Source organism: Epinephelus lanceolatus, chromosome 9 (genome assembly GCF_041903045.1).
Source record: "Epinephelus lanceolatus isolate andai-2023 chromosome 9, ASM4190304v1, whole genome shotgun sequence".
Classification (NCBI taxonomy): Eukaryota; Metazoa; Chordata; class Actinopteri; order Perciformes; family Serranidae; genus Epinephelus; species Epinephelus lanceolatus.
The window spans coordinates 128,559-155,609 of NC_135742.1; the positions used below are offsets into that span (position 1 = coordinate 128,559).

The following is a 27,051-nucleotide window of genomic DNA, read 5'->3' on the forward strand; positions in this document are numbered from 1 at the left end:
CAACAAACAGCCAATCACAGAGCTCCAGTGCTTCGACTAAGTCGACGAATCAAATCAAACTTTGAATGAAATTTATTGAAATCTTTCTTCCTGACAGACTGAAAACACAAATGACTGTAAAATCATACAAATTAAACTTTATTCAAACATCTTTGTACATACACAGTCCATCAACAGGTAAACAGGAAGTATTTGTTTACATGCGACACGTGTCGTGAAACGCCTCGAGTGTCCTAAAGTCTCGCCATGTTGGAGGAAGTCCGTCCTGCAGGAAACGACCACAGCGCTGACACGGAGACTGGAAGAGTTTGATGTAGCTCCGCAACCACGTCTGAGGACAGGTGGAGACAGACAGATGAGGAGACAGACAGGTGAAAAGACACACAGGTGGAGACAGACAGGTGGAGAGACAGAGACAGGTGGAGAGACAGACAGATGAGGAGACAGCCAGGTGAAAAGACACACAGGTGGAGACAGACAAGTGGAGAGACACACAGGTGGAGACAGACAGGTGGAGAGACAGACAGATGAAGAGACAGACAGGTGAAAAGACACACAGGTGGAGACAGCCAGGTGGAGAGACAGACAGGTGAGGAGGCAGAGACAGGTGGAGACAGAGTCAGACAGACAGGTGGAGAGACAGACAGGTGAGGATGCAGAGACAGGTGGAGAGACAGCCAGGTGGAGACACAGACGGGTGAGGAGGCAGACAGGTGAAGAGACAGACAGGTGGAGAGACAGCCAGGTGGAGAAACAGACAGGTGAGGAGACAGACAGGTGAAGACACAGACAGGTGGAGACACAGACAGGTGAGGAGGCAGAGACAGGTGGAGAGACAGACAGGTGGAGAGGCAGAGACAGGTGGAGACAGAGACAGACAGACAGGTGAAGAAACAGACAGGTGGAGAGACAGCCAGGTGGGGAGACAGACAGGTGGAGAGACAGACAGGTGGCGAGACAGAGACAGGTGGAGACATAGACGGGTCAGGAGGCAGACAGGTGAAGAGACAGACAGGTGAAGAGACAGCCAGGTGGAGACACAGACAGGTGAGGAGGCACAGACAGGTGGAGAGACAGACAGGTGAAGAGACAGCCAGGTGGGGAGACAGCCAGGTGGAGACACAGACAGGTGAGGAGGCACAGACAGGTGGAGACAGAGTCAGACAGACAGGTGGAGAGACAGACAGGTGGAGACACAGACAGGTGAGGAGGCAGAGACAGACAGACAGGTGAAGAGACAGACAGGTGGAGACACAGACAGGTGAGGATGCAGAGACAGGTAGAGAGACAGAGACAGGTGGAGACAGAGACAGACAGACAGGTGAAGAAACAGACAGGTGGAGAGACAGCCAGGTGGGGAGACAGACAGGTGGAGAGACAGCCAGGTGGAGAGACAGCCAGGTGGCGAAATAGAGACAGGTGGAGACACAGACGAGTGAGGAGGCAGACAGGTGGAGAGACAGACAGGTGAAGAGACAGACAGGTGGGGAGACAGCCAGGTGGAGACACAGACGGGTGAGGAGGCACAGACAGGTGGAGAGACAGCCAGGTGGAGAGACAGCCAGGTGGCGAAACAGAGACAGGTGGAGACACAGACGAGTGAGGAGGCAGACAGGTGGAGAGACAGACAGGTGAAGAGACAGACAGGTGGGGAGACAGCCAGGTGGAGACACAGACGGGTGAGGAGGCACAGACAGGTGGAGAGACAGACAGGTGAAGAGACAAACAGGTGGGGAGACAGCCAGGTGGAGACACAGACAGGTGGAGACAGAGTCAGACAGACAGGTGGAGACACAGACAGGTGGAGACACAGACAGGTGAGGAGACTGAGTCAGACAGACAGGTGGAGAGACAGACAGGTGAAGACACAGAGAGGTAGAGAGACAGACAGGTGGAGACACAGACAGGTGAGGATGCAGAGACAGGTGGAGAGACAGACAGGTGGAGACACAGACAGGTGAGGAGGCAGACAGGTGAAGAGACAGACAGATGAAGAAACAGACAGGTGGAGAAACAGACAGGTGAGGAGGCACAGACAGGTGGAGAGACAGAGACAGGTGGAGAAACAGACAGGTGAGGAGGCAGAGACAGGTGGAGAGACAGACAGGTGGAGAGGCAGAGACAGGTGGAGACAGAGACAGACAGACAGGTGAAGAAACAGACAGGTGGAGAGACAGCCAGGTGGGGAGACAGACAGGTGGAGAGACAGCCAGGTGGAGAGACAGCCAGGTGGCGAAACAGAGACAGGTGGAGACACAGACGAGTGAGGAGGCAGACAGGTGAAGAGACAGCCAGGTGGAGACACAGACAGGTGAGGAGGCACAGACAGGTGGAGAGACAGACAGGTGAAGAGACAGACAGGTGGGGAGACAGCCAGGTGGAGACACAGACGGGTGAGGAGGCACAGACAGGTGGAGAGACAGACAGGTGAAGAGACAAACAGGTGGGGAGACAGCCAGGTGGAGACACAGACAGGTGGAGACAGAGTCAGACAGACAGGTGGAGACACAGACAGGTGGAGACACAGACAGGTGAGGAGACTGAGTCAGACAGACAGGTGGAGAGACAGACAGGTGAAGACACAGACAGGTAGAGAGACAGACAGGTGGAGACACAGACAGGTGAGGATGCAGAGACAGGTGGAGAGACAGACAGGTGGAGACACAGACAGGTGAGGAGGCAGACAGGTGAAGAGACAGACAGATGAAGAAACAGACAGGTGGAGACACAGACAGGTGAGGAGGCACAGACAGGTGGAGAGACAGAGACAGGTGGAGAAACAGACAGGTGAGGAGGCAGAGACAGGTGGAGAGACAGACAGGTGGAGAGGCAGAGACAGGTGGAGACAGAGACAGACAGACAGGTGAAGAAACAGACAGGTGGAGAGACAGCCAGGTGGGGAGACAGACAGGTGGAGAGACAGCCAGGTGGCGAAACAGAGACAGGTGGAGACACAGACGAGTGAGGAGGCAGACAGGTGAAGAGACAGCCAGGTGGAGACACAGACAGGTGAGGAGGCACAGACAGGTGGAGAGACAGACAGGTGAAGAGACAGACAGGTGGGGAGACAGCCAGGTGGAGACACAGACGGGTGAGGAGGCACAGACAGGTGGAGAGACAGACAGGTGAAGAGACAAACAGGTGGGGAGACAGCCAGGTGGAGACACAGACAGGTGGAGACAGAGTCAGACAGACAGGTGGAGACACAGACAGGTGGAGACACAGACAGGTGAGGAGACAGAGTCAGACAGACAGGTGGAGAGACAGACAGGTGAAGACACAGACAGGTAGAAAGACAGACAGGTGGAGACACAGACAGGTGAGGATGCAGAGACAGGTGGAGAGACAGACAGGTGGAGAGACAGTCAGGTGGAGACACAGACAGGTGAGGAGACAGCCAGGTGGAGACACAGACAGGTGAGGAGGCACAGACAGGTGGAGAGACAGACAGGTGAAGAGACAGCCAGGTGGAGACACAGACGGGTGAGGAGGCAGACAGGTGAAGAGACAGACAGGTGAAGAGACAGCCAGGTGGAGACACAGACAGGTGAGAAGACAGCCAGGTGGAGACACAGACAGGTGAGGAGGCACAGACAGGTGGAGAGACAGACAGGTGGGGAGACAGCCAGGTGGGGAGACAGCCAGATGGAGACACAGACGGGTAGAGAGGCAGACAGGTGAAGAGACAGACAGGTGGAGAGACAGCCAGGTGGAGACACAGACAGGTGAGGAGACAGCCAGGTGGAGACACAGACAGGTGAGGAGGCACAGACAGGTGGAGAGACAGACAGGTGAAGACACAGCCAGGTGGGGAGACAGCCAGATGGAGACACAGACACGTGAGGAGGCAGAGACAGGTGGAGACAGAGTCAGACAGACAGGTGGAGAGACAGACAGGTGGAGAGACAGACAGGTGAGGAGACAGAGTCAGACAGACAGGTAGAGAGACAGACAGGTAGAGAGACAGACAGGTGAAGAAACAGACAGGTGGAGACACAGACAGGTGAGGAGGCACAGACAGGTGGAGAGACAGAGACAGGTGGAGAAACAGACAGGTGAAGACACAGACAGTTGAGGAGGCAGAAACAGGTGGAGAGACAGACAGGTGGAGAGGCAGAGACAGGTGGAGGCAGAGACAGACAGACGGGTGAAGAAACAGACAGGTGGAGAGACAGCCAGGTGGGGAGACAGACAGGTGGAGAGACAGACAGGTGGAGAGACAGCGACAGGTGGAGACACAGACGAGTGAGGAGGCAGACAGGTGAAGAGACAGACAGGTGAAGAGACAGCCAGGTGGAGACACAGACAGGTGAGGAGGCACAGACAGGTGGAGAGACAGACAGGTGAAGAGACAGACAGGTGGGGAGACAGACAGGTGGAGACACAGACAGGTGAGGATGCAGAGACAGGTGGAGAGACAGACAGGTGGAGAGACAGCCAGGTGGAGACACAGACGGGTGAGGAGGCAGACAGGTGAAGAGACAGACAGGTGGAGAGACAGACAGGTGGAGAGACAGCGACAGGTGGAGAGACAGCCAGGTGGAGAGACAGCGACAGGTGGAGACACAGACGAGTGAGGAGGCAGACAGGTGAAGAGACAGCCAGGTGGAGACACAGACAGGTGAGGAGGCACAGACAGGTGGAGAGACAGACAGGTGAAGACACAGACAGGTAGAGAGACAGACAGGTGGAGACACAGACAGGTGAGGATGCAGAGACAGGTGGAGAGACAGACAGGTGGAGAGACAGCCAGGTGGAGACACAGACGGGTGAGGAGGCAGACAGGTGAAGAGACAGACAGGTGGAGAGACAACCAGGTGGAGACACAGACAGGTGAGGAGGCAGAGACAGGTGAAGAGACAGCCAGGTGGAGACACAGACAGGTGGGGAGACAGCCAGGTGGAGACACAGACAGGTGGGGAGACAGCCAGGTGGAGACACAGACGGGTGAGGAGGCAGAGACAGGTGGAGACAGAGTCAGACAGACAGGTGGAGAGACAGACAGGTGGAGACACAGACAGGTGAGGAGACAGAGTCACACAGACAGGTAGAGAGACAGACAGGTGGAGACACAGACAGGTGGGGAGACAGACAGGTGGAGAGACAGACAGATGAACTCACAGACAGGTAGAGAGACAGACAGGTGGAGACACAGATAGGTGAGGAGGCACAGACAGGTGGAGAGACAGACAGGTGGAGAGACAGCCAGGTGGAGACACAGACAGGTGAGGAGGCAGACAGGTGAAGAGACAGACAGGTGGAGAGACAGCCAGGTGGGGAGACAGACAGGTGGAGAGACAGCCAGGTGGAGAGACAGCGACAGGTGGAGACACAGATGAGTGAGGAGGCAGACAGGTGAAGAGACAGCCAGGTGGAGACACAGACAGGTGAGGAGGCACAGACAGGTGGAGAGACAGACAGGTGAAGACACAGACAGGTAGAGAGACAGACAGGTGGAGACACAGACAGGTGAGGATGCAGAGACAGGTGGAGAGACAGACAGGTGGAGAGACAGCCAGGTGGAGACACAGACGGGTGAGGAGGCAGACAGGTGAAGAGACAGACAGGTGGAGAGACAGCCAGGTGGAGACACAGACAGGTGAGGAGACAGCCAGGTGGAGACACAGACAGGTGAGGAGGCACAGACAGGTGGAGAGACAGACAGGTGAAGAGACAGCCAGGTGGGGAGACAGCCAGATGGAGACACAGACGGGTGAGGAGGCAGAGACAGGTGGAGACAGAGTCAGACAGACAGGTGGAGAGACAGACAGGTGGAGACACAGACAGGTGGAGAGACAGCCAGGTGGAGACACAGACGGGTGAGGAGACAGACAGGTGAAGAGACAGACAGGTGGAGACACAGACAGGTGGAGACACAGACAGGTGAGGAGGCAGAGACAGGTGAAGAGACAGCCAGGTGGAGACACAGACAGGTGAGGAGGCACAAACAGGTGGAGAGACAGAGACAGGTGGAGAAACAGACAGGTGAGGAGACAGAGAAAGGTGGAGACAGAGACAGGTGGAGAAACAGACAGGTGAAGAAACAGACAGGTGAAGAGACAGACAGGTGAAGATACAGACAGGTGAGGAGGCAGAGACAGGTGGAGAGATAGACAGGTGGAGAGGCAGAGACAGGTGGAGACAGAGACAGACAGACAGGTGAAGAAACAGACAGGCGGAGAGACAGCCAGGTGGGGAGACAGACAGGTGGAGAGACAGCCAGGTGGAGAGACAGACAGGTGGCGAGACAGAGACAGGTGGAGAGACAGACAGGTGGAGACACAGACGGGTGAGGAGGCAGACAGGTGAAGAGACAGACAGGTCGAGACACAGACAGGTGAGGAGGCACAGACAGGTGGAGAGACAGACAGGTGGAGAGACAGCCAGGTGGAGACACAGACAGGTGAGGAGGCAGAGACAGGTGAAGAGGCAGACAGGTGGAGACACAGACAGGTGGAGAGACAGCCAGGTGGAGACACAGACAGGTGAGGAGACAGAGTCACACAGACAGGTAGAGAGACAGACAGGTGGAGACACAGACAGGTGGGGAGACAGACAGGTGGAGAGACAGACAGATGAACTCACAGACAGGTAGAGAGACAGACAGGTGGAGACACAGATAGGTGAGGAGGCACAGACAGGTGGAGAGACAGACAGGTGGAGAGACAGCCAGGTGGAGACACAGACAGGTGAGGAGGCAGACAGGTGAAGAGACAGACAGGTGGAGAGACAGCCAGGTGGGGAGACAGACAGGTGGAGAGACAGCCAGGTGGAGAGACAGCGACAGGTGGAGACACAGATGAGTGAGGAGGCAGACAGGTGAAGAGACAGCCAGGTGGAGACACAGACAGGTGAGGAGGCACAGACAGGTGGAGAGACAGACAGGTGAAGACACAGACAGGTAGAGAGACAGACAGGTGGAGACACAGACAGGTGAGGATGCAGAGACAGGTGGAGAGACAGACAGGTGGAGAGACAGCCAGGTGGAGACACAGACGGGTGAGGAGGCAGACAGGTGAAGAGACAGACAGGTGGAGAGACAGCCAGGTGGAGACACAGACAGGTGAGGAGACAGCCAGGTGGAGACACAGACAGGTGAGGAGGCACAGACAGGTGGAGAGACAGACAGGTGAAGAGACAGCCAGATGGAGACACAGACGGGTGAGGAGGCAGAGACAGGTGGAGACAGAGTCAGACAGACAGGTGGAGAGACAGACAGGTGGAGACACAGACAGGTGAGGAGACAGAGTCAGACAGACAGGTAGAGAGACAGACAGGTGGAGACACAGACAGGTGGAGAGACAGCCAGGTGGAGACACAGACGGGTGAGGAGACAGACAGGTGAAGAGACAGACAGGTGGAGACACAGACAGGTGGAGACACAGACAGGTGAGGAGGCAGAGACAGGTGAAGAGACAGCCAGGTGGAGACACAGACAGGTGAGGAGGCACAAACAGGTGGAGAGACAGAGACAGGTGGAGAAACAGACAGGTGAGGAGACAGAGAAAGGTGGAGACAGAGACAGGTGGAGAAACAGACAGGTGAAGAAACAGACAGGTGAAGAGACAGACAGGTGAAGATACAGACAGGTGAGGAGGCAGAGACAGGTGGAGAGATAGACAGGTGGAGAGGCAGAGACAGGTGGAGACAGAGACAGACAGACAGGTGAAGAAACAGACAGGCGGAGAGACAGCCAGGTGGGGAGACAGACAGGTGGAGAGACAGCCAGGTGGAGAGACAGACAGGTGGCGAGACAGAGACAGGTGGAGAGACAGACAGGTGGAGACACAGACGGGTGAGGAGGCAGACAGGTGAAGAGACAGACAGGTCGAGACACAGACAGGTGAGGAGGCACAGACAGGTGGAGAGACAGACAGGTGGAGAGACAGCCAGGTGGAGACACAGACAGGTGAGGAGGCAGAGACAGGTGAAGAGGCAGACAGGTGGAGAGACAGACAGGTGAGGATGCAGAGACAGGTGGAGAGACAGACAGGTGGAGAGACAGACAGGTGGAGACACAGACAGGTGGAGACAGAGAGGTGAGGAGGCAAACAGGTGAAGAGACAGACAGGTGGAGAGACAGACAGGTGGAGACACAGACAGGTGAGGAGGCAGAGACAGGTGAAGACACAGACAGGTGAAGAGACAGCCAGGTGGAGAAACAGACAGGTGAGGAGACAGAGGAAGGTGGAGACAGAGACAGGTAGAGAAACAGACAGGTGAAGACACAGACAGTTGGAGACACAGACAAGTGAGGAGGCAGAGACAGGTGGAGACAGACAGGTGGAGAGGCAGAGACAGGTGGAGACAGAGACAGACAGACAGGTGAAGAAACAGACAGGTGGAGAGACAGCCAGGTGGAGAGACAGACAGGTGAGGAGGCAAAGACAGGTGGAGACAGAAGGGTGAGGAGACAGATAGATGGAGAGACAGACAGGTGAGGAGCCACAGACAAGTGGAGCCAGAGACAGGTGGAGAAACAGACAGGTGAGGAGACAGAGACAGGTGAGGAGACAGAGACAGGTGGAGAGACAGACAGGTGGAGAGACAGAGACAGGTGGAGAAACAGACAGGTGGCGAGACAGAGACAGGTGGAGAGACAGACAGGTGGAGACACAGACGGGTGAGGAGGCAGACAGGTGAAGAGACAGACAGGTCGAGACACAGACAGGTGAGGAGGCACAGACAGGTGGAGAGACAGACAGGTGGAGAGACAGCCAGGTGGAGACACAGACAGGTGAGGAGGCAGAGACAGGTGAAGAGGCAGACAGGTGGAGAGACAGACAGGTGAGGATGCAGAGACAGGTGGAGAGACAGACAGGTGGAGAGACAGACAGGTGGAGACACAGACAGGTGGAGACAGAGAGGTGAGGAGGCAAACAGGTGAAGAGACAGACAGGTGAAGAGACAGACAAGTGGAGACACAGAGAGGTGGAGAGACAGACAGTGATGGTGTCTCACCATGAATGATCGAACCACGACGTCGGGCATCTGGGGCAGCTGGTAGTGCAGCAGGGCGGTGGTGGCGTGGTCTGTTACCTAGCAACAACACAACCAATCAGAGTTTTGCACACTGAGCTCAGGTGTGAAGGAGCTCAGGTAAGGACAGGTGAGTCTTACCTTCTGGAACACCTGGTACTGAGACTTGGTCCAGATGTCCAGCTGATGAGGACAGACAGGTTAGAGAGGGGACAGAAAAACAGACAGGTTAGAGTTGAGAGAGTCAGACAGGTATCAGGGGTCACCTGTCAGGTGAGTTTGACCTCCTACCTTTCCGTCCTCGTTGTAAATATTCTCGTTGTATCCTCGAACAACCGTCCTGTCAATGAACAACGAACGCATCACAACGATTGCCTTCAACACCTTCCCCAGGGTCACCTGAGAGGGATGTATGTCAGAGAGACACCTGTTACCTGGTCTGAATACACCTATTACCTGGTCTGATCACACACACCTGTTACCTGGTCTGAACACATACACCTGTTACCTGGTCTGAATACACCTGTTACCTGGTCTGATCACACACACCTGTTACCTGGTCTGAATACACCTGTTATCTGGTCTGATCACACACACCTGTTACCTGGTCTGAACACATACACCTGTTACCTGGTCTGAACACATACACCTGTTACCTGGTCTGATCACACACACCTGTTACCTGGTCTGAACACATACACCTGTTACCTGGTCTGAATACACCTGTTACCTGGTCTGAACACATACACCTGTTACCTGGTCTGATCACACACACCTGTTACCTGGTCTGAATACACACACCTGTTACCTGGTCTGAACACACCTGTTACCTGGTCTGAACACACACCTGTTACCTGGTCTGAACACACCTGTACAGTGTGTGTTGTCATGTGTTTTATTACCAGCAGCACAGCCGACGTCCCGTTGGGTCTGAACAGCTCGATGGTCATATCAGGAAACATCCGGCCGATCCGAGAGATAACATCATCCACATACCTGTCCACAGAGAAACAGGATGTGATGTCACAGAGGTGATGTCATGGGGGGTCATCAGGTGAGTAAACCATCGGTGGAACAGTGACGATTCAGTGCGTCGGGGCGGTGAAGATGTTTCAGCGGTATGTAGTAAAACTTTAACTTCACCTGTACGTCACAAACATTTCAGTAGGAATCTGTGATTCTTTAATATTTGTTCGTACTAACCGAACGTCGTAGACCAGCCTCAGACCGTACAATGATGGGCCAGCTCTCTCAGAAAATGTTAAGACACTTTTTTACTAAATGGAAAAACATATTCAAACTGAACTTATTTAAACAGACTGTAATATTTAAAAGTATTTATTTACTAATTTACTGATGTTTGAACCCATGTCATCATTACTGTGACATTAAAATATTCAAATATAAAGAGTGAGTTTTCCAGTCGGAGCTGACTTCTTCCACTGAACTATAATGATGGTACTGCACTGCTAGGGTCCTAAGGACAGAGGGGTGTCATATGCTGTAAAGCCCTGTGAGGCTAATTGTGATTTGTGATATTATAAATAAAATTGATTGATTGATTGATTGTAGTCACTGTAGTTACTATAGTAGTTACTGTAGTAACTGTAGTAACTGTAGTTACTGTAGTACTCACTGAGGGGGAGCTGTAGTTACTGTAGTTCCTGTAGTACTCACTGAGGAGGAGCTGTAGTTACTGAAGTTACTGTAGTACTCACTGAGGGGGGGCTGTAGTTACTGTAGTTCCTGTAGTACTCACTGAGGGGGAGCTGTAGTTACTATAGTACTCACTGAGGAGAAGCTGTAGTTACTGTAGTTCCTGTAGTACTCACTGAGGGGGAGCTGTAGTTACTGTAGTACTCACTGAGGAGGTGCTGTAGTTACTGTAGTTACTGTAGTACTCACTGAGAAGGAGCTGTAGTTACTGTGGTTACTGTAGTACTCACTGAGGAGGAAGTACCAGAGTACTGGGTTGGACTTTGGGTCGTCTCTTGGCTGAAGCTCCCATCTGATTGGCCGATCGTTTGAGTGACTGTTGATTTAACAAACTAGAAGCCAAACCGGCATGGTACTGCAACTACACACAGATACACACACAGATTCACAATCATCGTCATGGTAACAACACATAAGCTAAATTCACACATTGTAAAGTTATTTGTTAACGAACCGGAGATCATCTTCCAGACAGGAAGTGACATCATACTCTGTCACAATAACACCAAACTGTGACTTTCCTCAGAAAAAAATTTATACACATTCATCAGGTTAATCAATCAATCAATCAATCAATTTTATTTATAAAGCCCAATAATACAAATCACAGTTTGCCTCACAGGGCTTTACAGCATACGACATCCCTCTGTCCTTATGACCCTCACAGCTGATCAGGAAAAACATTAACATTAACGTAAGCCTTACTAACGTAATCGTTGTGATGTCATCAGAACAACTGACTCACGTTAACATTAACATTGACGTCACGTCATCAGAACGAATGAATCATGTTAACGTTTTTTTAAACGTGATGAAAACTTAACGTTAACGTCACATCATCAGAATTAATGAACCATGTAAGTGTTATTTTTAACATGATGAAAACTTAACATTAATATTGTCACATCATCAGAACGAATGAACCATGTTAACGTTATCTCTCTCTTTTTTTTAAGATATTTTTCCGGGCATTTTAGCCTTTAATTGACAGGACAGGTGAGTGTAAAAGGGGGAGAGAAAGAGAGAGAGAGGGAGTGACATGCAGCAAAGGGCCACGGGCTGGATTCGAACCCGGGCCGCTGCGGCAACAGCCTTGTACATGGGGCGTCTGCTCTATCCATTAACCCACCAACGCCCCAACGTAAACGTGATGAAAACTTATCGTTAATGTTGCCACATCATCAGAATGAATGATCCATGTTAGCGTTATCTTTAACATGATGAAAACTTAACGTTAACATTGTCACGTCATCAGAATGACTGATCCATGTTAGCATTATCTTTAACATGATGAAAAATTAATGTTAACGTTGTCACGTCATCAGCACAAATGAATCACAGCTGGAGACCAGACGATCGATCAGGATCAATAACAGGTCGATAAACACTGATTAGTGTATTTCCTGTGTCTGACACTGATGATGTCTGGCTCCTCCCACAGACACCTGTACCTAAGCATCACCTGTAAGGAGCTAACGTGTTAGCCTGTTAGCATGCTCACCTTGTTAGACCACTTGTAGGCCTGCAGCAGCTGAGAGTATAGAGGGGTTTTATCCTGGACCGGATCCAGACTGAGCAGACCGCTGTTATGGAGGGGATGAGACTCTGAGGGACGTCCCACCAGACCGCTGAGACGCTCCAACTCACTGAGACACAGAGACAGAGACAGAGATAGAGACAGACACACAGACAGTGAGACAAGTTATTTATCAGAGCTGTGATGTGAATCAGTCACACAGCTGACAAACAGCAACACTCCCACTTCTTGTTTTTACCCAAGGAAACTGTAACAGAGGTATCTGTTTCTATATCTATAGTTATAGATATAGAAACAGATACATACAAACATACAACATATACATTTCATACATGACGTTTAACACATTTAACATTAAGGTCTATATAATTTAAAATCAGTAAATATTTGACTATAATCTGCAGCTGCTGCTGTGTGTCCTTAAATAGAGTAAAATCTGACTGGGCTTTGGTGTGACTGTGACTCTGAGTTTAAATCATTATAATTAAAACCACTTCATATCAGATTGTAGTCTGCAGCCGCGGTGCAGTTATACTGACTAAAACCTGAATGAGGTTTGGTGTGTGGGACTCACTTGAGGTCTCTGTTCACCGCCTGCAGGTTGTCCTGGAACTCGGCTATAAACTGCTTCTCCCGGCCCTCCAGGGTCTCCCGGTTCTTCATGCCGTCCTTCAGGGACTCGAATACTCGGCTCACGCTGGAGCGGAGCGCCTGGATGCCGCTGATGGCGTGAGAGAAGGCGTCCAGATTCACCCCGACATTCACCACGTCCGCCATCTTTGCTGCTTCTCCTCTGTCTGCTGCTGGCGCTCAGTGATGACGTCACGGAGCCGTTTTTTTTTCACAATGTTTTATTTGCAAATATGAGGTTTAACAAACAAATGACAGAAAATCATTGAACACTGAACAGACCAGGGGTACTAGAGTTCATTGCCAGACCTTTCAAAACTCAAATGCACAGTCTTTAACAGGTTGAGTCTTTGCAGCTTTGTTGTTGTTAACACATTCAAGTGTGGTGCCATACTGCTGGAGTTCAACAATGAAACGACGAAAACAGGGTTTAGAGCCAGACCATTTTGATTTGTGTATATGAAACTTTCCAAGAATAATTAGAAGTTGTATTATGTAGGCAGTGTTGTTCTCCATCCTACTGGAAATAAAATATAGCATCACATCAAACACAGTAAGATTCACAGTAGTGTTCATTTTCTCATTTACAAAGTCTTGCATATCATTCCAAAACTTCTTTGAATGGTGACAATGATAAAACAGATGAAATATTGTTTCTTTGTCCACATTACAGAAAGTACAAGAATAGTCTATGTTTAACTTAAATCTCTCCAAGACCTCCTTAGCGGGATAAATTCGGTGTAACACTTTGTAAGATACTTCTTTCACTTTATTACTACTGCAATATTTATTTAAAACACTACAGGCTTTTTTCCACTGTAAACTGCTCATGATAGACAACCAGAAGAATTTCGCTGCAGGGGCTACAGTGTAGTTCAATGCGTTTCTAATGTGTCTGTTACTGCAAGGTTTATCTTGAATATTGATACCTCCAACAAAAATCTGCCTAGAACTAAATGAGTTGGTTTCTGTGAGGTTACAGTTCTTTAAAAATAGAAGTGAACCGGCAGGAATTGCATTGAAGATAACAGCGTATTCTTTAGGTGTGATTGTTATCTTGAATTTCTGAATAAATTCTGAATCTGACACTAACACACCATTCTTATTTAATAATTGGCATACAAGCAAAATTCCATTGTCATACCATGAGCGATAAAACAGGGATTTTCTTTTGTGTAGAATATCCTTGTTATTCCAAACATAGTACAGATGAGGACTGAAGGTGTGCTTATAAACTAATAACCACACTAAGAGAGCTTGCTTGTGAAAATTAGCTAAACTAACTGTGATTTTATCAATGGAGAAATTGCATTTTAATAAAAAATCAATGCCACCAATCGAATTAAATAAATATGATGGGAAAGCATACCATATACTGTCGGGATTCTTTAGGAATTCAATAAGCCATTTAACTTTAAATGTATTATTTAATAAACTCAAGTCCAAGTCCTCAAGACCACCTTGTTCCCTACTACCTTTGATTGTTTCTTTTTTGAGATAATGGGTTTTTTTCCTCTAAATGTAGTCATACAGCATCTTATTCAGTTGTTTAATAACATTTGTTGGGACATTAAGTGATAATGATACATAGACAGATCTAGATATACCTTCTGTTTTTGATAGCAAGACCCTTATAAGGATATATCTCTCATTAACCATGAGTTCAATTTTGACTTTTGTTTTTTCAATAATGGGATCAAAATTGACTTTACTTCAGTGTTCCGCATCATTGCAGATAACAACCCCAAGGTAGGTTACCTTTTCTTTAATTGGAATCCCATGATAGCTTGACAAATTACAACTTCTAATTGGAAATAAGACAGATTTATCCAAGTTCATCTTTAAACCAGAAACATTCATTCCAGTCATTACCAGGATATTTGTTTTGTCTAAGGGATTTAATACATTCACTAATTTCAGCCAATGATATCTCCTCTTCACATGAGACTCTAAGATCATTATTTATTTTTCTTGAATCTGCTGAAATATTGTCTAAAAATGGTTCAATATGGGAGGGTGTAAAGGTTGAAGAATATAAATCTTGATAAAATTGAGCTACATGTTAAGAGATTATTTTAGGATCATCAGAGATTGTGCCATTGATAATAAATTTACTGCTGCAAATTCTGCATTTCTTTTTTCTAAACTAAAAAAATATTTAGTATTTTTCTCACCTTGCTCAAGCCATTTGCATCCTGATCTAATAAAAGCACTTCTAGTTTTCTCTTCATAAATATTTTATAATTGGCTTTCTAACTTATTCAAATTCATCATCTCTTCATTAGTTAAATCATTACAGTTTTTTGTTTGCAGATTCAAAATATCTCTGATAGTCTCAATTTCTTTCTGTTTTTTTCTAATTTGCTATGAATTTACATTTTTTTTAAGTGCAGCTCTTTGAATATCATATTTCAATAGTTCCCAAAAGTATCTCATGGAGTATCTTTTAAATCCACATTTTAGACTAAAAGAAAAACAATAGATGTAAAAAAAAAAAAAAAAAAAAAAAGTAATTAAAAAAAAGAACATCTGTAAAATAAATAGATAAATAATGAATGAATAATTAAATAACGCTGAAGTAAAAAAAAAAGATCTGAAAAAGACGTGTTGTTTTGAATTATGTACAACAGATATAACTTATATACAGTAATAATATTAAGTCACTTATTAAACAACATATCTGAAACTCTGTAATAATGTTGAATTAATTTAATAGTAATTTAAGGGAAAAGACTCAGACAGGTGTTGGTAAAACTTTTTTTAAGAATAAAAACAAGATTATTTGGACCACATGTCATCATTAGACCCGCCCATCATCATTAGACCCACCCATCATCATTAGACCCGCCCATGTCATTATTAGACCCACCCATCATCATTAGACCCGCCCATCATCATTAGACCCACCCATCATCATTAGACCCGCCCATGTCATTATTAGACCCACCCATCATCATTAGACCCGCCCATGTCATTATTAGACCCACCCATCATCATTAGACCCGCCCATCATCATTAGACCCACCCATCATCATTAGACCCGCCCATCATCATTAGACCCGCCCATCATCATTAGACCCACCCATCATCATTAGACCCGCCCATGTCATTATTAGACCCACCCATCATCATTAGACCCGCCCATCATCATTAGACCCACCCATCATCATTAGACCCGCCCATCATCATTAGACCCGCCCATCATCATTAGACCCGCCCATCATCATTAGACCCACCCATCATCATTAGACCCGCCCATCATCATTAGACCCACCCATCATCATTAGACCCGCCGATCATCATTAGACCCACCCATCATCATTAGACCCACCCATCATCATTAGACCCGCCCATCATCATTAGACCCGCCCATGTCATCATTAGACTGATGACAGGTTATTGAAGCTACTTTGTTTAATAAATCAAATATGAATCAAACTAAAGGAAGGTACAGTCATGGCCAAGTCAAATATGCCTTACCTGTTTGAATGATGTTTTTATATTTCATTTTAAGTTTTTCAAGTGTGTTTTTCCCCTGTGAGATTGAACCTACATGAACATCAGATTTTATTCAAAGCCACTTTTTCACCTGTAAGCTACGATTTTAATTAAGTGTGGATAAATGTTAAATTAATGCTCTCAAGTTTTGATCTCAGTTCAGAGTGAGATTTTTGCTGGGTGGCAAAGGGGGGGGGGGCATCTTGGTTATTATAGTTTTTAAAGGACTTAAATTTCAAATAAGTCATCAACCATCTATATGTGCTTAAAATAGCTGCTGAAATTTTACAAGGATTCTTTTTTGATATTTTTTGGGGGGGCATTTTGCCTTAAACTGACAGGACAGTTAAGCGTGAAAGGGGGAGAGAGACAGAGGGAGTGACATGCAGCAAGGTGCCACAGGCCGGAGTCGAACCCAGGCCGCCTGGCAAAACCAACCTATATATGGGACGCTTGCTCTATCCACTGAGCCACCAGCATCCTGTCAAAGAGGATCCTGCTTGTTAAATTTCCCATGCTGCCTCTCTCTCCTTGGCAGCTTTAGTGCTGTTACTTTGTTTATGAAATATATGCTCATATTCACTGTAGGCATTCATGAGCACCTCCAATTCCACAGGTGTAAAATAAGTTGATCGCTTTTTCTCTCCGGTTGCCATGGTGACTTGAGGTATCGGGGCTCCATTGATGATGGCTTTTTATTGTGGTTGTGCATGTGCTTAACTCAAGACATAGTTGACTGAACGAATTCAAATCAGCTGTTCTGGAACCGGATACTCAGAGTTTCCCAGATCAGGGTAAGTCAAGTCAGAGTTCAGGATTAGACTCAGAGCTTGTTGAACCTCAGCTGTGTTTGTAATGTGTTTCAATAAAGCTGACATTGAAAAAACTCTGGTTGTGTATTTCTAACAACAAAATAAATGTATTGTTTCAAAAACTGAAATAAACAAAGAAACAAAAAGTTGATGATGTTTTTTTTTTATATAATTACGTTTATTTATTCTGAACCAAAACAACAAACAAACAACCAAAGAAACACAGATTTAATTTAATGTATTATTTATTATTTCCTGTGTGATGGAAGGGTCTCACCTGAGTCAGGAGGACTTCATATAGACAGAGACACAGAGAGGTTTACTGACAGATGGAGGAGGAGGAGCGGGGGGGGGGGGGGGGGGGGGAGGAGGAGCACAGGGGGAGGGAGGAAGAGCAGCAGGAGGAGATTAGGATGAAAAGATAGAAAAGAGTAGGAGGACTTAAAACAGAGAAGAAACACAGAGGAGGAGAACAGACGAAGAAGACAGGACAGAGGGACAGACAGAGCAGGACAGAGAGGAAGAGGAGGAAGAAGAAGAAGAAGAAGAAGAGGTTCAGTGTTTTATTGTCTGTTTAATCAGCTTATCAAGAATCAACCTGAAGACACTAAGTACAGAGAGACAGAGACACACAGAGAGACAGGTGAGTAACTCACTGAGAGACAGACAGGTGGATGTGGTTGAGTCTGATTTAAATGTTGACCTCGCATCAGTCTTTGTTTGATGGTTCATCAGTTCCAGTGTTTATTATTAATGTTATTATTATTATTGTTGTTTGTTGTTTGTTGCTGCTGATTACTGATGTTCATATGTAACTGATGTTAAACGTGTTACATGTCGGGGTGGTTTGTCTTCTTCTTCTGTGGTGTGAGACAGGACAGACTGTGCAGTGTTTCCTGTGTGTGACTCTGCAGAGAGAAGAAGAAATGTTTTAATATCAGAGTCCAAGTCTCTGAGTCTCAGTTTAATCATCTTCTTCAGACACAAACAAACAAACAAACAAACACAGGGACGGACACACTGAGGGACAGAGACACAATGAGGGACAGAGACACAATGAGGGACAGAGACAATGAGGGACAGACACACTGAGGGACAGAGACAAAATGAGGGACAGAGACACAATGAGGGACAGAGACAATGAGGGACAGACACACTGAGGGACAGACACACTGAGGGACACACACAATGAGGGACAGACACAATGAGGGACAGAGACACAATGAGGGACGGACACAGAGACACACAGACACACAGAGACACAGAGACACACTGAGGGACAGAGACACAATGAAGGACAGACACACTGAGGGACAGAGACACAATGATGTACAGAGACACAATGAGGGACGGACACAGAGACACACAGAGACACACTGAGGGACAGACACAGAGACACACTGAGACACACTGAGGGACAGACATAGAGACACAAAGAGAGAGACAAAGAGACACACTGAGGGACGGACACAGAGACACACAGAGACCCACGGAGACACATGGAGACACAGAGACACACGGAGACACACAGACACACAGACACACAGAGACACAGAGACACACAGAGACACACTAAGGGACGGACACAGAGGCACACAGAGACACACAGAGACACAGAGACACAAAGAGAGAGACAAAGAGACACACTGAGGGACGGACACAGAGACACACAGAGACCCACGGAGACACACAGACACACAGACACACAGAGACACAGAGACACACAGAGACACACTGAGACACAGAGACACAGAGACAGAGAGAGACACACAGAGACAGAGACACAGAGACACACAGAGACACACAGAGACACACAGAGACACAGAGACACACAGAGACACAGAGACACAGACACACAGAGACACAGAGACGCAGAGACACACAGAGACAGAGAGACAGAGAGACACAGAGACACACAGACACACAGAGAGAGAGACACAGAGACACACAGAGACACACAGAGACACAGAGACACACAGAGACACACACACACAGAGACACACAGAGACACAGAGACACACAGAGACACAGAGACACACAGAGACACACACACACAGAGACACAGAGACACACAGACACACACAGAGACACACAGAGACACAGAGACACGCAGAGACACACAGAGACACAGAGACACACAGAGACACACAGAGACACAGAGACACACAGAGACAAAGAGACACGCAGAGACACACAGAGACACACAGAGACACAGAGACACACAGAGACACACAGAGACACAGAGACACACAGAGACAGAGACACACAGAAACACACAGATACACACAGACACAGAGACACACAGAGACACTCAGAGACACACAGACACAGAGACACACAGAGACACACAGAGACACACAGAGACACACAGACACAGAGACACACAGAGACACACGGAGACAGAGACACACAGAGACACACAGAAACACACAGATACACACAGAGACACACAGACACACTGAGGGACAGACACAGACAGACGACGAGGTCTCATTTTCATATCTGACTTCATTTCTCTGAAGGACAGAACAGAACCTTCTACCTGTACATATAAAGACAACGTCAGGGGGGTTAGTGAAAACTGAGTATGTTACAGTAACCCCGAGGTGAGGGAAACTCTGAGTGCGTTGACCCCGAGGTGAGGGAAACTCTGAGTGCATTGACCCCCAGGTGAGGGAAACTCTGAGTGCGTTGACCCCCAGGTGAGGGAAACTCTGAGTGCGTTGACCCCGAGGTGAGGGAAACTCTGAGTGCGTTGACCCCCAGGTGAGGGAAACTCTGGGTGCGTTGACCCCCAGGTGAGGGAAACTCTGAGTGCATTGACCCCCAGGTGAGGGAAACTCTGAGTGTGTTGACCCCCAGGTGAGGGAAACTCTGGGTGCGTTGACCCCCAGGTGAGGGAACCTCTGAGTGCGTTTACCCAGAGGTGAGGGAAACTCTGAGTGCGTTGACCCACAGGTGAGGGAAACTCTGGGTGCGTTGACCCCGAGGTGAGGGAAACTCTGAGTGCGTTGACCCCGAGGTGAGGGAAACTCTGAGTGCGTTGACCCCGAGGTGAGGGAAACTCTGGGTGCGTTGACCCCCAGGTGAGGGAAACTCTGAGTGTGTTGACCCCGAGGTGAGGGAAACTCTGGGTGCGTTGACCCCGAGGTGAGGGAAACTCTGAGTGCGTTGACCCCCAGGTGAGGGAAACTCTGGGTGCATTGACCCCCAGGTGAGGGAAACTCTGAGTGCGTTGACCCCCAGGTGAGGGAAACTCTGAGTGCGTTGACCCCGAGGTGAGAGAAACTCTGAGTGCGTTGACCCCGAGGTGAGGGAAACTCTGAGTGCGTTGACCCCCAGGTGAGGGAAACTCTGGGTGCATTGACCCCCAGGTGAGGGAAACTCTGAGTGCGTTGACCCCCAGGTGAGGGAAACTCTGAGTGCGTTGACCCCGAGGTGAGGGAAACTCTGAGTGCGTTGACCCCCAGGTGAGGGAAACTCTGGGTGCGTTGACCCCCAGGTGAGGGAAACTCTGAGTGCATTGACCCCCAGGTGAGGGAAACTCTGAGTGTGTTGACCCCCAGGTGAGGGAAACTCTGGGTGCGTTGACCCCCAGGTGAGGGAACCTCTGAGTGCGTTTACCCAGAGGTGAGGGAAACTCTGAGTGCGTTGACCCACAGGTGAGGGAAACTCTGGGTGCGTTGACCCCGAGGTGAGGGAAACTCTGAGTGCGTTGACCCCGAGGTGAGGGAAACTCTGAGTGCGTTGACCCCGAGGTGAGGGAAACTCTGGGTGCGTTGACCCCCAGGTGAGGGAAACTCTGAGTGTGTTGACCCCGAGGTGAGGGAAACTCTGGGTGCGTTGACCCCGAGGTGAGGGAAACTCTGAGTGCGTTGACCCCCAGGTGAGGGAAACTCTGAGTGCATTGACCCCGAGGTGAGGGAAACTCTGGGTGCGTTGACCCCGAGGTGAGGGAAACTCTGGGTGCGTTGACCCAGAGGTGAGGGAAACTCTGGGTGCGTTGACCCACAGGTCAGGGAAACTCTGAGTGCGTTGACCCCCAGGTGAGGGAAACTCTGGGTGCGTTGACCCCGAGGTGAGGGAAACTCTGAGTGCGTTGACCCACAGGTGAGGGAAACTCTGAGTACGTTAACCCCCAGGTGAGGGAAACTCTGGGTGCGTTGACCCCGAGGTGAGGGAAACTCTGAGTGCGTTGACCCACAGGTGAGGGAAACTCTGAGTGCGTTGATCCCCAGGTGAGGGAAACTCTGAGTGCGTTGACCCCCGAAGTGAGGGAAACTCTGAGTGCGTTGATCCCCAGCTGAGGGAAACTCTGGGTGCGTTGACCCCGAGGTGAGGGAAACTCTGGGTGCGTTGACCCCCAGGTGAGGGAAACTCTGGGTGCGTTGACCTCGAGGTGAGGGAAACTCTGAGTGCGTTGATCCCCAGGTGAGGGAAACTCTGGTTGCGTTGACCCCCAGGTGAGGGAAACTCTGAGTGCGTTGACCCAGAGGTGAGGGAAACTCTGAGTGCGTTGACCCCGAGGTGAGGGAAACTCTGACTGCATTGACTCCCAGGTGAGGGAAACTCTGACTGCATTGACTCCGAGGTGAGGGAAACTCTGAGTGCGTTGACCCCCAGGTGAGGGAAACTCTGACTGCATTGACTCCGAGGTGAGGGAAACTCTGACTGCATTGACCCCGAGGTGAGGGAAACTCTGAGTGCGTTGACCCCCAGGTGAGGGAAACTCTGAGTGCGTTGACCCCGAGGTGAGGGAAACTCTGAGTGCGTTGACTCCGAGGTGAGGGAAACTCTGGGTGCGTTGACCCCGAGGTGAGGGAAACTCTGAGTGCGTTGACCCCGAGGTGAGGGAAACTCTGAGTGCATTGACTCCGAGGTGAGGGAAACTCTGAGTGCGTTGACCCCGAGGTGAGGGAACCTCTGAGTGCGTTGACCCAGAGGTGAGGGAAACTCTGAGTGCATTGACTCCGAGGTGAGGGAAACTCTGAGTGTGTTGACCCAGAGGTGAGGGAAACTCTGGGTGCCCCGAGGTGAGGGAAACTCTGAGTGCGTTGACCCCGAGGTGAGGGAACCTCTGAGTGCGTTGACCCAGAGGTGAGGGAAACTCTGAGTGCATTGACCCCGAGGTGAGGGAAACTCTGAGTGCGTTGACCCCGAGGTGAGGGAACCTCTGAGTGCGTTGACCCCCAGGTGAGGGAAACTCTGAGTGCGTTGACCCCCGAGGTGAGGGAAACTCTGACTGCGTTGACCCCGAGGTGAGGGAAACTCTGAGTGCGTTGACCCCCAAGTGAGAGAAACTCTGGGTGCGTTGACCCCCAGGTGAGGGAAACTCTGAGTGTGTTGACCCACAGGTGAGGGAAACTCTGGGTGCGTTGACCCCCGAGGTGAGGGAAACTCTGAGTGCGTTGACCCCCGAAGTGAGGGAAACTCTGAGTGCGTTGATCCCCAGCTGAGGGAAACTCTGGGTGCGTTGACCCCGAGGTGAGGGAAACTCTGGGTGCGTTGACCCCCAGGTGAGGGAAACTCTGGGTGCGTTGACCTCGAGGTGAGGGAAACTCTGAGTGCGTTGACCCCGAGGTGAGGAAAACTCTGAGTGCGTTGATCCCGAGGTGAGGGAATCTCTGGGTGCGTTGACCCCCAGGTGAGGGAAACTCTGGGTGCGTTGACCTCGAGGTGAGGGAAACTCTGAGTGCGTTGACCCCCAGGTGAGAGAAACTCTGGGTGCATTGACCCCCAGGTGAGGGAAACTCTGAGTGTGTTGACCCACAGGTGAGGGAAACTCTGACTGCGTTGACCCCCAGGTGAGGGAAACTCTGGGTGCGTTGACCCCCAGGTGAGGGAAACTCTGAGTGCGTTGACCCCCGAGGTGAGGGAAACTCTGAGTGCGTTGACCCCGAGGTGAGGGAAACTCTGGGTGCGTTGACCCCGAGGTGAGGGAAACTCTGGGTGCGTTGACCCCGAGGTGAGGGAAACTCTGGGTGCGTTGACCTCGAGGTGAGGGAAACTCTGAGTGCGTTGACCCCCAGGTGAGGGAAACTCTGAGTGCGTTGATCCCGAGGTGAGGGAAACTCTGAGTGCGTTGACCCCCAGGTGAGGGAAACTCTGAGTGCGTTGATCCCGAGGTGAGGGAAACTCTGAGTGCGTTGATCCCGAGGTGAGGGAAACTCTTGGTGCGTTGACCCCGAGGCGAGGGAAACTCTGAGTGCGTTGACCCCCAGGTGAGGGAAACTCTGAGTGCGTTGATCCCGAGGTGAGGGAAACTCTGAGTGCGTTGACCCCCAGGTGAGGGAAACTCTGAGTGCGTTGACCCCCGAGGTGAGGGAAACTCTGAGTGCGTTGACCCCCAGCTGAGGGAAACTCTGGGTGCGTTGACCTCGAGGTGAGGGAAACTCTGGGTGCCTTGACCCCCAGGTGAGGGAAACTCTGACTGCATTGACCCCCAGCTGAGGGAAACTCTGAGTGCGTTGACCCCCAGCTGAGGGAAACTCTGGGTGCGTTGACCTCGAGGTGAGGGAAACTCTGGGTGCGTTGACCCCCAGGTGAGGGAAACTCTGACTGCATTGACCCCCAGGTGAGGGAAACTCTGACTGCGTTGACCCCGAGGTGAGAGAAACTCTGAGTGCGTTGACCCCCAGGTGAGGGAAACTCTGGGTGCATTGACCCCGAGGTGAGGGAAACTCTGAGTGCGTTGACCCCCGAAGTGAGGGAAACTCTGAGTGCGTTGACCCCCAGGTGAGGGAAACTCTGAGTGCGTTGACCCCCGAGGTGAGGGAAACTCTGAGTGCGTTGACCCCCACGTGAGGGAAACTCTGGGTGCGTTGACCCTGAGGTGAGGGAAACTCTGAGTGCGTTGACCCACAGGTGAGGGAAACTCTGGGTGCGTTGACCCCCAGGTGAGGGAAACTCTGGGTGCGTTGACCCTGAGGTGAGGGAAACTCTGAGTGCGTTGACCCCGAGGTGAGGGAACCTCTGAGTGCGTTGACCCAGAGGTGAGGGAAACTCTGAGTGCATTGACTCCGAGGTGAGGGAAACTCTGAGTGTGTTGACCGAGAGGTGAGGGAAACTCTGGGTGCCCCGAGGTGAGGGAAACTCTGAGTGCGTTGACCCCGAGGTGAGGGAACCTCTGAGTGCGTTGACCCAGAGGTGAGGGAAACTCTGAGTGCATTGACCCCGAGGTGAGGGAAACTCTGAGTGCGTTGACCCCGAGGTGAGGGAACCTCTGAGTGCGTTGACCCCCAGGTGAGGGAAACTCTGAGTGCGTTGACCCCCGAGGTGAGGGAAACTCTGACTGCGTTGACCCCGAGGTGAGGGAAACTCTGAGTGCGTTGACCCCCAAGTGAGAGAAACTCTGGGTGCGTTGACCCCCAGGTGAGGGAAACTCTGAGTGTGTTGACCCACAGGTGAGGGAAACTCTGGGTGCGTTGACCCCCAGGTGAGGGAAACTCTGAGTGTGTTGACCCACAGGTGAGGGAAACTCTGACTGCGTTGACCCCCAGGTGAGGGAAACTCTGGGTGCGTTGACCCCCAGGTGAGGGAAACTCTGAGTGCGTTGACCCCCGAGGTGAGGGAAACTCTGAGTGCGTTGACCCCGAGGTGAGGGAAACTCTGGGTGCGTTGACCCCGAGGTGAGGGAAACTCTGGGTGCGTTGACCCCGAGGTGAGGGAAACTCTGGGTGCGTTGACCTCGAGGTGAGGGAAACTCTGAGTGCGTTGACCCCCAGGTGAGGGAAACTCTGAGTGCGTTGATCCCGAGGTGAGGGAAACTCTGAGTGCGTTGACCCCCAGGTGAGGGAAACTCTGAGTGCGTTGATCCCGAGGTGAGGGAAACTCTGAGTGCGTTGATCCCGAGGTGAGGGAAACTCTTGGTGCGTTGACCCCGAGGCGAGGGAAACTCTGAGTGCGTTGACCCCCAGGTGAGGGAAACTCTGAGTGCGTTGATCCCGAGGTGAGGGAAACTCTGAGTGCGTTGACCCCCACGTGAGGGAAACTCTGGGTGCGTTGACCCTGAGGTGAGGGAAACTCTGAGTGCGTTGACCCACAGGTGAGGGAAACTCTGGGTGCGTTGACCCCCGAGGTGAGGGAAACTCTGAGTGCGTTGACCCCCAGCTGAGGGAAACTCTGGGTGCGTTGACCTCGAGGTGAGGGAAACTCTGGGTGCCTTGACCCCCAGGTGAGGGAAACTCTGACTGCATTGACCCCCAGCTGAGGGAAACTCTGAGTGCGTTGACCCCCAGCTGAGGGAAACTCTGGGTGCGTTGACCTCGAGGTGAGGGAAACTCTGGGTGCGTTGACCCCCAGGTGAGGGAAACTCTGACTGCATTGACCCCCAGGTGAGGGAAACTCTGACTGCGTTGACCCCGAGGTGAGAGAAACTCTGAGTGCGTTGACCCCCAGGTGAGGGAAACTCTGGGTGCATTGACCCCGAGGTGAGGGAAACTCTGAGTGCGTTGACCCCCGAGGTGAGGGAAACTCTGAGTGCGTTGACCCCCAGGTGAGGGAAACTCTGAGTGCGTTGACCCCCGAGGTGAGGGAAACTCTGAGTGCGTTGACCCCCACGTGAGGGAAACTCTGGGTGCGTTGACCCTGAGGTGAGGGAAACTCTGAGTGCGTTGACCCACAGGTGAGGGAAACTCTGGGTGCGTTGACCCCCAGGTGAGGGAAACTCTGGGTGCGTTGACCCTGAGGTGAGGGAAACTCTGAGTGCGTTGACCCCGAGGTGAGGGAACCTCTGAGTGCGTTGACCCAGAGGTGAGGGAAACTCTGAGTGCATTGACTCCGAGGTGAGGGAAACTCTGAGTGTGTTGACCCAGAGGTGAGGGAAACTCTGGGTGCCCCGAGGTGAGGGAAACTCTGAGTGCGTTGACCCCGAGGTGAGGGAACCTCTGAGTGCGTTGACCCAGAGGTGAGGGAAACTCTGAGTGCATTGACCCCGAGGTGAGGGAAACTCTGAGTGCGTTGACCCCGAGGTGAGGGAACCTCTGAGTGCGTTGACCCCCAGGTGAGGGAAACTCTGAGTGCGTTGACCCCCGAGGTGAGGGAAACTCTGACTGCGTTGACCCCGAGGTGAGGGAAACTCTGAGTGCGTTGACCCCCAAGTGAGAGAAACTCTGGGTGCGTTGACCCCCAGGTGAGGGAAACTCTGAGTGTGTTGACCCACAGGTGAGGGAAACTCTGGGTGCGTTGACCCCCAGGTGAGGGAAACTCTGAGTGCGTTGATCCCGAGGTGAGGGAATCTCTGGGTGCGTTGACCCCCAGGTGAGGGAAACTCTGGGTGCGTTGACCTCGAGGTGAGGGAAACTCTGAGTGCGTTGACCCCCAGGTGAGAGAAACTCTGGGTGCATTGACCCCCAGGTGAGGGAAACTCTGAGTGTGTTGACCCACAGGTGAGGGAAACTCTGACTGCGTTGACCCCCAGGTGAGGGAAACTCTGGGTGCGTTGACCCCCAGGTGAGGGAAACTCTGAGTGCGTTGACCCCCGAGGTGAGGGAAACTCTGAGTGCGTTGACCCCCAGGTGAGGGAAACTCTGGGTGCGTTGACCCCGAGGTGAGGGAAACTCTGGGTGCGTTGACCCCGAGGTGAGGGAAACTCTGGGTGCGTTGACCTCGAGGTGAGGGAAACTCTGAGTGCGTTGACCCCCAGGTGAGGGAAACTCTGAGTGCGTTGATCCCGAGGTGAGGGAAACTCTGAGTGCGTTGACCCCCAGGTGAGGGAAACTCTGAGTGCGTTGATCCCGAGGTGAGGGAAACTCTGAGTGCGTTGATCCCGAGGTGAGGGAAACTCTTGGTGCGTTGACCCCGAGGCGAGGGAAACTCTGAGTGCGTTGACCCCCAGGTGAGGGAAACTCTGAGTGCGTTGATCCCGAGGTGAGGGAAACT

General features: G+C 50.9%; 2 protein-coding genes across 4 annotated transcripts in view; one reads left to right on the top strand and one right to left on the bottom strand.

Annotated features, from left to right (window-relative positions):
- Window positions 1–125: 125 nt before the first annotated feature.
- Window positions 126–13,041, bottom strand: med27 (mediator complex subunit 27). Of its 2 annotated transcripts, none has more exons than XM_033618871.2 (8): window positions 12,807–13,041; window positions 12,197–12,341; window positions 10,926–11,056; window positions 9,882–9,975; window positions 9,271–9,319; window positions 9,121–9,162; window positions 8,962–9,039; window positions 126–331 (listed from the first exon to the last, which is right to left on the bottom strand). In XM_033618871.2, exons 1-8 carry the CDS (start codon window positions 13,007–13,009, stop codon window positions 234–236), a joined length of 840 nt encoding a protein of 279 aa, XP_033474762.1. In that variant the 5' UTR covers window positions 13,010–13,041; the 3' UTR covers window positions 126–233. The 2 variants fall into 2 exon arrangements, with proteins under 2 accessions (XP_033474762.1, XP_033474761.1); XM_033618870.2 differs by having other exon boundaries at window positions 9,271–9,378.
- Window positions 13,042–17,638: 4,597 nt separating this feature from the next.
- ntng2a (netrin g2a) overlaps window positions 17,639–27,051 on the top strand; it is a 35,244-nt gene continuing 25,831 nt past the window's right edge. For both annotated transcript variants that reach the window (XM_078171102.1, XM_078171103.1), the window contains exon 1: window positions 17,639–17,815. The gene's annotated coding sequence lies outside the window, so the exon portion shown is untranslated. The remainder of the gene's footprint in view (window positions 17,816–27,051) is intronic.